Source organism: Aethina tumida, chromosome 5 (genome assembly GCF_024364675.1).
Source record: "Aethina tumida isolate Nest 87 chromosome 5, icAetTumi1.1, whole genome shotgun sequence".
Taxonomy (NCBI): domain Eukaryota; kingdom Metazoa; phylum Arthropoda; class Insecta; order Coleoptera; family Nitidulidae; genus Aethina; species Aethina tumida.
Genome location: NC_065439.1, coordinates 15,529,701 through 15,541,840, shown reverse-complemented (window position 1 = coordinate 15,541,840; position 12,140 = coordinate 15,529,701). Strand labels below are relative to the sequence as shown.

Below are 12,140 nucleotides of genomic sequence, written 5' to 3'. Positions count from 1 at the left end.
CTATCTGGGATTAATTAATCACAACCTGGATCGAAGTGCCTTCTCTGACAAATTATAGGGAAATCCGAACACGAAATCACCAAAATCAGTAATTTACTGTACTGAATACACTCTCATGTACGAAAAAATAAAAAATCTATGTTTGGGTTTAAACATTTTAGAACATACATTCTTTTTATTTCTTTTTTATACAAATTGTAAAATTTAAATTGTTATTGGTACATTTTATACTTACCAGTTAAGACAGTAAAAATTTTCAAAAATGGATAAATTCTGGCATTTTAAAACCGAAATTCTTTTCTATTTTTTTTTTATTTAAATTGTAAAGTTTAAGTTGTTCATTTTCTTTAACCATATTGCAGGCTTGAAATTATGTTAATAATTTCATTTGCCTCTCAATAAAGTATATTAACTGTGGAGAGTAAAAATTTTCAAAAATGGATAAATATTGAGGCATTTTAAAATAGATATTATTTTCTATTTTTTTATACAAATTCTAAAGTTTAAATTCTTCTAACATATTTTCTTTAAGGAAAGTCTGTAATTAATAATTTCATTAGTCTCTCAATAAAGTAAATTTATGTGTGGAGAGTAAACATTTTCAAAAAAGGATAAATATTGAGGCTTTTTAAAATATAAATTATTTTCCATTCCAGTTTTATTCAAATTCTAAAGTTTAAATTCTTCTAATATATTTTTTTTAACGAAATTACAGACTTAAAATAATATTAATAATCTCATTAATCTCTCAATAAAGTAAATTAACAGTGGAAAGTAGGAATTTTTAAAAATGGATATAATGAGGCATTTTAAAACAGATGTTCTTTTCCATTTCTTTTTTATTCAAATTCTAAAGTTTAAATTCTTCCAACACATTTTCTATAACGAAATTAAAGATTTGAAATTATATAAATAATTTCATTAGTCTCATAATAAAGTAAATTAACTGTGTATTGTAAAAATTTTCAAAAAATGGATAAATTTTAAGGCATTTTAAAACAGATATTCTTTTCCATTTCTTTTTTATTCAAATTCTAATGTTTAAATTGTTCTTTATACATTTTCTTTTACGAAATTACAGACTTGAAATTATATTAATTATTTCATTAGCCTCTCAATAAAGTAAATTAACAGTGGAGAGCAAAAATTTTCAAAAATGGATAAATTTTGAGGCATTTTAAAACAGATATTCTTTTCCATTTCTTTTTTATTCAAATTCTAATGTTTAAATTGTTCTTAATACATTTTGTTTTACGAAATTACAAATTTGAAATTATATTAATTATTTCATTAGCCTCTCAATAAAGTAAATTAACAGTGGAGAGTAAAAATTTTCAAAAATGGATAAATTTTGAGGCATTTTAAAACAGATATTCTTTTCCATTTCTTTTTTATTCAAATTCTAATGTTTAAATTGTTCTTAATACATTTTCTTTTACGAAATTACAGACTTGAAATTATATTAATAATTTCATTAACCTCTTAATAAAGTAAATTAACTGTGGAGAGTAAAAATTTTCGAAAATGGATACATATTGAGTCATTTTAAAATAGATATTCTTTTCCATTCCTTTTTTATTCAAATTCTAATGTTTAAATTGTTCTTAATACATTTTCTTTTACGAAATTACAGATTTGAAATTATATTAATAATTTCATTAGCCCCTTAATAAAGTAAATTAACTGTGGATAGTAAAAATTTTCAAAAATGGATAAATTTTGAGGCATTTTAAAACAGATATTCTTTTCCGTTTCTTTTTTATTCAAATTTTAATGTTTAAATTGTTCTTAATACATTTTCTTTTACGACATTGCAGATTTGAAATTATATTAATAATTTCATTAACCTCTCAATAAAGTAAATTAACTGTGGATAGTATAAATTTTCGAAAATGGATACATATTGAGGCATTTTAAAATAGATATTCTTTTTTATTCAAATTTTAATGTTTAAATTCTTCTTAACATATTTTCTTTAACGAAATTACAGACTTGAAATTATTTTTATAATTTCATTAGCCTCTCAATAAAGTAAATTAACTGTGGAGAGTAAAAATTTTCAAAAATGGAGAAATATTGATATAGATAAATAGATATTCTTTCCCATTACTTTTGTATTCAAATTCTGAAATTTAAATTCTTCTAACACGTTTCGTTTAACGAAATTATAGTCTTGAAATATAATTAATATTTTCATTAGCCTCTCAATAAAGTAAATTAAATGTGAAGAGTAAAAATTTTCAAAAATCTATAAATATTGGAACATTATTTAATATTCTTTTATATTTCTTTTTTATACAAATTCTAGTATTAATTTATTGAAGGGCCAATAAAATTATATATAAATAAATATGTATATATTGTATTTTAAAATCGTATTGTAATTAATGTTAATATATCTATTTAAGTAATTAACGTTAATATATCTATTTAAGTAATTTCGTTAAAGAACCTGAGTTGATAACAATATAAATTGATAAAAGAAAACTTAATAAAAATCTATGTATAAAATGTTTAGCCGTTTTCGAATTGATCTGCTTTTCCATTTCTCTTTTACGCAAATTGTAAACCATTTCCCTTAACAAAATTGCAGCGTTCCACTTTAAAACACAGCAGAATATAATTTTTCCCGCTTTCATCTGATCATAAAATCGAAATAACAACATATCAGCGTTCCTCCAGTTTTGCCCCGTCGTAAAATCACAGCTCGCGAGTTTCCCTTTTATATCTCGCCCCCGGTAGGATATATACGGGTCCGGGATGAGCGGGGGATAAGCACCTGGATTTATTTTCGAGTGCGCCAAATCCGGGACTTGTGCGTTTTTTCGATTTGCCCGAGGCGAATTGGAAAAATAGGTCGTCGTGACGTCGGGGTGCGATGAAAAAATTGGAACATAAGTCGTCGGTCTGATGGATGGTTTCGGAAAAAGTTTCGTCCTAATTGCCGTCGGACAACGCCGTTAATTATCGATTGTTTAGGGGTGAAATAATGTGTTTTTCTAATGGATTTATGTTCGCAGTCAAAGTTATTGGAGTCAACAATTTAATGGGTAATGAGCAGGAACTAACTTGGAACAGTGATAAAGTTTCACTGACTTCTTTATCAAGTTTAGTTGAACTTTAAAAAATGGAAATGTAATAAATTGTTAAACTGAAGATAAAAGCGTTGATAATAAAACATAATTAGCGTATAATATAATAGTAATTAAAAGTTATACAAAGAGTAACATAACCTAGAAGAGCTCTTTATCATCTTTAACAAAGCTAATAATTCCATACTGCATAAACAGGCGATGTTGAAAGTTTCTAATAGAAATCGACCTACTTTTCTCACTTTTGGTTTAAATATACTAAAACGCGTTAATCTAACGAAATGTTGCTCCTTTTCATGGAAGCTTACACATCAAAGCGCTCATTAAAACTAAGAGGATTTTATATTTACCTAAACACAATTTAAAACATACATCCCGCATCATCAAGACAAGTTACCAGTTTAAATTTTTCATACCTGTTGATTCCTTATTATTCTATTGTCCTGAAGGACTAAGTAAATAATGCAAATGCGAAAGATTTAATTTTCCTTCGTCGCAGGAGAAATAATAAAAAAATCCGCTTCAATATCACGATGGAAGGAAAAGTTAAATTGCAAATTTTTGCCCTGCATAATGAAATTGACTCTCCAACTATTACAGGATATTAATGTGGGACTTAAATTTTGCCTAAAAAGTCCTCTATTATGTGCATTTTTATCCTAAACGTTTTCAGAGTGCCACAATCTAAAAATGATGCGTTTTAATGTTATGTTATAATTTTAAATGTTAGTTATCTGATAAAAGTAATTTACCTTGTTGCTTCAGTCAGTCAAATATTTTAAATAGAAAAGATGTAATCTATCAAACTTAACCTGATTTGACTTTGACTTTTTAGAATACAGATCGTGAACTAAACCAATTTTATGATCCAATAGTCAGATATTTTATAAAATGCAATTATAATTATGATTAGGTTGATATCTAAACTTGACACAACATAACCTAACTAAACTAGTCAGAATCTATTTAACCTAACCTCAAATAATTATTTATTTTTTGAAAATATTACGTAATATTACTTACCCAATTTAACATAACTTTCTTAGTTTAACCTAACATTTAAAGTTTTCAGATAATAAAAATAATTTTACAATTTTTCTAAAATCATTCATACTGATCAGATTCTAATGATAACGACACGACAGGAAAATAGTAAAATTAAGTAATTAATTCTTGATTTCTAAATAACTACTAATTGTGTCAGATGATTTATGAAATGTACTATAATTATAAGTTTAAAATTTTGCAATTCAATTGTCAACTGAATATTTCAAACATTTTATAAAAAGTAATTATTCGTTTTATTTTTCCAATTAAAAGTAAAATGAAATAATAACCAACGTAACCTAAATTAACAGAACTTAACCTAACCTAACTGACAGTAATTTACGTTGTTAGTATGTGATTTATTTGAATAAATTTTTATGTAATATTTTATATTAAATTATGTGTTTTATGAAAATAATTTTATGCTTTTTCTGACTATGCCATTTATTTAATGAAATGAATAAATCTCAATTGTTGACTGTCTGTGTCAGATATTTAATTTTTTATTAAAAATATACTGAAATTATATTAAGTAAATTTTGATTAAAATGGGAACAGTTAGATAAAGGGTCAAATCAACCTAACAAAACCAGAAACTACCTAACCTAACTTTGTTTCGAGAACACAAGATTATATCTCTCATTAGAAACTTAAAATAAACTTCAAATTTTAAATGGAAAATTGTACCTCATTTGCTATATTCTCCAGATATATTTTCAAATTACATTTTTTTTAATAATTTACTTTTAAAGAAGGCATGAAAATTGAGATTCTTCAATGTCAAGAACTCAAAACGTTTCTGACATAAATTTTGTTTAAAATAGAGAAAATGTTGTTGAATAACAGTTATTTTAATAATTTTAAAGGTAACGTTATTTTAAAATTAAACCTAAACTAAAATTTGTTGATTATTTTGTCGAGTAACTGTTATTTTAAAAAAGGTTGTGTCAAACTTTACATAACATGACCTAATCTTACCCAGCCTAGCATTAAAAAATTAAGGTTTTTAAAAATCGGAGAAAATGTTGAATCAGATAATTTAAAAAAAAAAATATTGTTAAATAACCTAATCTATCAAAAATAGCCAATTGAATGTATCAGACAATTTATAAAATATAATTTTTTGTATAATATTGTTTTAATTGTAAATAAAATGAAATAATACCCAACCCAAGCTTAACACAACTTAACCTAACTTTAACAAACCTATCCTAACTTAATCAAACTTTACTTAACTTAACCTAATCTTACCCAACTTAGTCTCAAAAAATTGAAATTTTTAAAAATCGGAAGAAAAGTTGAGTCAAATAATTTAGATAAAAGAGATTATAATTATTTTTTTAAATACAAATCATAAAAATAAAATAAAACAGCCTAATCTTTAATCCTCTTTAACGTAATTTAACCTAGGCTTTTAAAAATTTTTTTTAAAATTAAACCTAACCTAAAATTTGGCAAAATGTTTAAAATTGTGATTATTTTGTTGAATAACTGTTATTTTAAAAAAGAATATGTTATATTAAAGTTATATCTAACCTAAAAATTTAAATTACTTTTTCCAGTGTCTAGTTTTAATGTATAAAACAATTAATTTAAAGTAAACTAAAGATTTTATATTTTCCTGTTTATTTTTCCTTCTTGGATTAAAGTTAAAATAAAAAAACCAAAAGCTTTACTGAAAATATTGAAGTTTAATCCATAAATGTTGGCAAGAACCGAGAACAAAAGCATTAATTCTTTTTAGAACAAACTTTCAAGACCTTCAACTTAAAATTACGTTTAAAAGATAAAAAAACAATGAATCGATAAAATCCCATAAAAACCGTTGTAAAACGTTGGAACATGGAAGAGCAATTATCCCATTATCCTGGAAAAAGTGCTACGGAAACGGAACGGTTGACATTCGATCGCATACGTTTTGCGCCCCACACGGCGAATCGATAATTGCGGGAACGTTTCCAATTAAAGTGTGCGCCTCTATCGCTCTATCTCTCTATCGGCTTTTAATTTGTGTGATTTAATGCATATGGAAATTTCGAATAAGGCAAAAGCGAAACAGATGTAGAGTGCATCAAATGATACATAAAAGTTAAGTGCTAGTACGCTTTTTTTCTTTTTTTTTTTTTTTTTTTTTGATTTTCAGATTAAAGTGGAGCTTCGCCAAAGATAAAACCGAGTGAATTGCCAATTTGTAATTTTGTTACAGGCTTCGGATACAATAATCGATTTAACCGTTAATATTTAATCGTGATGACAAAAATAAACCGGTCTTACCTTCCGAAAAGGTTGGAGAAGTTGGAGTGTTGTTTGTCGGCGTCGTCCGCCCAGCATCCGTTGTTGATCCTGCCGCCCAGCACCGACCTGAGCACGTCCTCGGGCGCCTGGTCCAGCACCAGCCTGAGCGTGCCGACCAACAGCCTGACCGCCCCCTTGACCAGATGCCGGTCCACCTTGATCGGCACCGGCTTCAGGCTCAGCAGCCCGGCCGGCAGCTCGCCGCCGACACCCGCCGGTTCGCGTCGCTTGTGCGGACGTCGCGGCGCCGGCACGTCCTGCTGAACGTCCTCGCGGTTGAACAAAAGATAATAATCGTTTTTCAATAAGTAATTAACGTGCACCCCGTCCAGGTCGGCGATGCCGCGGCGGCCGCGGTGCTGGGGAGGCGGCTCGGGGTCCTTGCGCTCCCGCTCCTTGTCCTTCTCCTCCTGCGTGACGTTGCGGATGCTGATCGCCGTCGCGGTGTCGATCCACAGCCACACGAAGTGGCCGTCCATCATGTTCAGGCGCTTGGCGTCGTCGAGGATGCGGATCGCGCTCTGGCGGTCGCTCAGCAACACCACCACGCCCCTGGTCGATCGGGAGATGTCCGCCAGTTTTCTGGAAGCGGAAACAACATAACAATAACCAGGGGGTGAAACCTTTTATTATAAATCACTCGTACGTTACATAAATAATCAAAAAACTTAAATTAACTAACTGTGTACTGTGTATGTTCGACGATAAATAGCAACTGCGCCAATTTAATACACAACAAATTGCACTTCAGTGTATAAATTGGAGGCAGCATCTGATTAGGACCAAAACCACGTTAAATTTATCAAACGTACGCATTCATATTAACTCATTTTAATCGACACCATCCATAAATACACGTGTCGTTCCGTGTCTGTGTCGATTCGCTTTTAGTGTACGCTATCGTACATCTCATTAGCGTTGGGCGCGTCACCCGATATGCGGAGACAGCCAAGGGTAATTTATATAAAAGCATGTCAAATTTTGCGACAGCCCTTGTTGTTTTGCGGCCTCGCTCCTCCATTATACCCCATAAACAATTCACTGTACCTACATTTATGCTCACCCTGTTATTGCTGGGAAAAAACTATCTGCGGGAAATCTGTTCTATAAATAGGTCGTAATGGAGGACGATTTTGCATGTTACAGTTTTAGCAATTTTAATTGTTCTGTCAAAAATTTCTTGATTTGTTAGCAAATAACTAATTGAATCAGATATTTAATTGGATAGGTGATTATTTTATTTTATTTTTTTAATACTATGAAATAAAGTCCTTTCTAACCTAACTAATATTAACTTTTTGATAAATTCTTGAATAAAAAGAATATATGAAAACAATCAGGCCATTATTTATTTAATTTTTTTACTAAAAATATATTGAAATGATTAGGTTAGATAATTTTGATTAAAAAATCAACTTAATCAAACTTGACATAACTTAACCTAACCTAACTTTATTAATTCTACCCTATTTTATTCAAAATTTACTTAACTTAACCTAATCTTACGCTACTTAGCCTCAAAAAATAAAGGTTTCTAAAAATCGGAGGGAAATATGAGTAAAATAATTTAGACGACACTTAAACAATAACCAACGGAATGCATCAGATAATAAAATATAATTCTGTAATGAAATAATACTCAACCCAGCTTAACACAACATAACCTAACTTTAACAAACGTACTCTAACTTATTTAAACTTTACTTAACCCAACTTAATCTTACCCAACCTAACCTCAAAAGTTTCCAGAAATTGCAGGAAAATTTGTATCAGGTAATTTAGACAAAAAAGTTATTATTAATTCTTTAATAAAAATCCTATGAAGTTAAACAACATAATCTATCAAAAATTAGATCAATTATTCGTATACTATTTTTTAATAAAAAAATGAAATAATACCCAACTCAATCTAGCTTATTACAACTTAAATTAAAATTTTTGTTTCAATGGAATCAAAATTAAGTCAAATAATTTATACAAAAAAGATTATGATTATTTTTTTAAATAAAAATTATGGAAATAAAATAAAACAACCCAATCTATCTAATTTAATCTAATTTAACCTTGACTTTTTAGAATAGGAAGAATAAATTAAAACAATTATATAATTCAACAGTGTATATTGGAGCCATATTTTTTATAAAAGACAATTATAAGTTTAAAATTTTGCAATTCAATTGTCAATTGTATTATATATTTTATAAATATTATATATTTCTTTTTGTAATTAAAAAAATAAGACCAACCTGTCAATCAGTACAACTTAATTTAATCTAACTTAACCTACTAATCTAATTTACCCAATTTTGACCTCAAACTATCAAACGAAAAAATTGAGTCAAATAATTTATTAAAAAAGATTATGATGAATTAAAACAATTTTACAATTCAATAGTCATCTATTTGAGTTATTTATTTAATAAATCGGAATTATAAGTTTAAAATATTGCAATTAATTTGTTAACTGAGAATATATCTTATACATAATTTATGAAATGTAATTATTCAATTAATATTTTTAGTTAGTAATAAAATGAAAATAAAATAATGCTGAACTCAGCTTAACACAAGATAGCTTATCCTAATTTAACCCATCCTAACCGAACTTTCTTAACCTAAACTAACGTTACGTAACCTAACCATAAATGTTTAAAATTTTCAAAAATTAAGCAAAATTAGAAATTATTTTATAATTCATTCTGTCAAAATGACACTTAGTGATCAGGAATCAGAATCTAATGATAACAACACAACACAAAAATGCATAAATACCGCTAGAATCGATTCAACAAATTAAAAAGGAGTTTTATACAAATAAAAAATATATCTATGATTTATAATAATAGAAGAATAAATTAAAATGTTATTATAATTTTCAAGTTTTTTTTATTTACATAAAAATAAAACGAAACAATACCCAACCTAACCCGATGTAACAAAGCCTAACCTAAATAATTTATATTATTATTATTTTTTATTTGAGATTTAGAGTATGGTGCTATTTGAAGACTATTGCCGGACTGGTGTGGCAGTCATATATATTTATCCCAACCATTAAAACTTTTTCCCAATATTCTTCCAACCATATATCACCAAAATTCATTGTTCTTACTAATTTTGTTTATCCTAACCAAACTTAATAGAACCTGACACAATTTAACCTGACCTAACCTCAATTTTTTTTAAGTTTAAAGGAAGGAAAATATTATTAAAACAATTTTACAATTCATTCGACTAAAGCCATCTTTAGTGATAAGAATCTAGAGTTATTAATTGTTGTTGTTATTTAATTATGAAGTTTCATTTTTCTTTTTCGTACAAATACAACGTAATAATACCCAAACTAACCCGATGTAACACAACCTAACCTATAAAATCTAGACTTTTTTTGTAATATCAGAAATCCTCCTATTTGATATGAAAGTCATGTACAATTATCCTAACCACTAAAACATTTTCAAAATATTCTTTTTTTTTACTAACCCTACTTAATCTAACCAAAATTAATGGTTCCTAACCAATTTAACTATACCTAACCTCAATTTTTTATGTTTAGAGAAGAGGAAATAAATTAGTACAATTTTACAATTCATTCGTTTAAAATCATCTTTAGTGATAAGAATCTGGAGATAAAACAGTTTAAAAATCGATCTCTGCGAGACACGACAGGAAACTAGTAAAAAGAATGAACCGGGCGGACGAAAAACACACAAAAAAACAACGTCAGAATCGATGCGACGGAATAAATCAGTTTCGAATCTTACACGACATCGATTCGTTTTTGTTCATGATTTTCGTCGTCGAACGCGAATAACATAGTCGACCTTTGAACCGGCTGAGATAAACGTATTTATTCGTTTATGTGTGCTTTTCTCCGAGATTTTCATATTTCATATTTTTAATACCGGGAAATGCTTTTATCTCGTCGGAAAACGCACAAAATGTCGACGATGGAAATACATACATACAAAGTTGAGATGCAGTAAAAGATGTATTATGTAATCGATGTCTATTCTATTTTAGAACTTGTTGAGAGAACGCACGACAACTATAAGCGTTGTTTTTTTTTTGTTTTCATCCAATACCATTTTCCGAAATTAAAACGGACCGAGTTTTAATTCACTCGCATTGTTTTTGCGGCGCTGAGTAATGAACACCGACGAAACAGACGCAGAAAGAGGAGAACCGACCGAAGGTTTGAAAAAAAAAGGGGTGGTGTAAAAGGTCAGTCCCATTATTTTATATTCAACACCTCCAACTCATTTGTAGGCATTAGGCGGAATTTGTTTTGCAACACGCGCAATAACTTTCATCGAATTTGCCAAATTCGCCGTTTTTCACGCATGTTTTAACGTTTTACACGGGATGGTGCGATGTTTTCTAGTTTGTTGTTCACCGTTTTGGCTCAAAGGTGTCCTTTTTTAACTGGTTTTACATGTTGTAATGCACTGAAACTGTGATTTAACTTTACTGGTTGTTTATTGCTGTTTTAACATGAAATTTAATTTAAATATAGCACAAATTCATTTACGGTTTTGGTTCATTAATTATTTCATCAAATGTTCATGCCATATTTTAAGATTTTTGTGTATTACTGTACCTATACCAATCGAAAACTGTTTGATCCTACTGAATTGTAAGAGAGACATCAAGCACGACAGGGACAGTAAATGTCAGCCAATTTACTTCGTAGTGGGAGTCTTTTACTGTCTCTGTCATACATGATATCTCTCTCAAAATTCAGTAGGATTAAAGACTTTCCAATCGGTATATTATTATAAAGCAATTTTATGGTCCATCTGGCCATACTACGTTTCTCTATATGGTATTTGAAACATTTTATATTATAAATAGTATATTCAAGTGCTGCAATTTGTGCAAATTTACTTTATGGATCCAAAAATCAATTTACAGTAACGGTACATTTTTTGGTTTAATTGATTATTAGTACATTCAAGATTAACAACATCGAGATCATCCTGAAACATGTAAAAATGAAAAATATAAGCGTATATAACGTCCTCCAACCTGTTTTGAAATGGGCCAGTCATTAAACTGCAGTAAATCAACCAGTATAAAGAGGCTTTACGTGTTGAATTTCATCAAAATGTTAGACAAATGGGTTTCACCCTAATTATGTGAGGTTAATTCTGTTAACAATTTGACAATTGCCAATTCTCTCCTCGCACGCAACGCAAATGAGCCTTTTATTGATCATATTGCTACGATTACATTTTCTGGTCTGGACAGTAGGTTGAAACTGGCAAACTTGATGGAAATATTATTCGTATTTTACTTTTTAATTAAAGATAAAATGAAATTGTAGGTTAATACAACTTAATCACACTTTACTTAACCTATTCTAAGCACCAATGAAAAAATTATCAGCTATGAGGAATGAACCTTTAAAAAGGAGCTTCATGAAATGAGCTTCATCAAAAAGTGAGACAAATGAATTCCTCTTAAATTATGTGAGATTAATAAAAATGGACGTTTGGCAATTGCCTTGCACTCAACGCAAATGAGCCTTTTATGGAATGCATTGTTTATTGATCATATTGCTACAATTATATTTTCTGGTCTGGACAGTAGGTTGAAACTGGCAAACTTGATGGAAATATTATTCGTATTTTACTTTTTAATTAAAGATAAAATGAAATTGTAGGTTAATACAACTTAATCACACTTTACTTAACCTATTCTAAG

The 12,140-nt window shown here is 28.8% G+C and overlaps 1 protein-coding gene across 4 annotated transcripts in view; it reads right to left on the bottom strand.

The window, feature by feature from the left end:
• The window catches only part of LOC109597115 (uncharacterized), a 35,316-nt gene that overhangs the window by 11,404 nt on the left and 11,772 nt on the right, over positions 1-12,140 (bottom strand). For all 4 annotated transcript variants that reach the window (XM_049967084.1, XM_049967086.1, XM_049967085.1 and 1 more), the window contains exon 5: positions 6,414-7,016. In XM_049967084.1, coding sequence (XP_049823041.1) covers positions 6,414-7,016 — 603 coding nt within the window. The remainder of the gene's footprint in view (positions 1-6,413; positions 7,017-12,140) is intronic.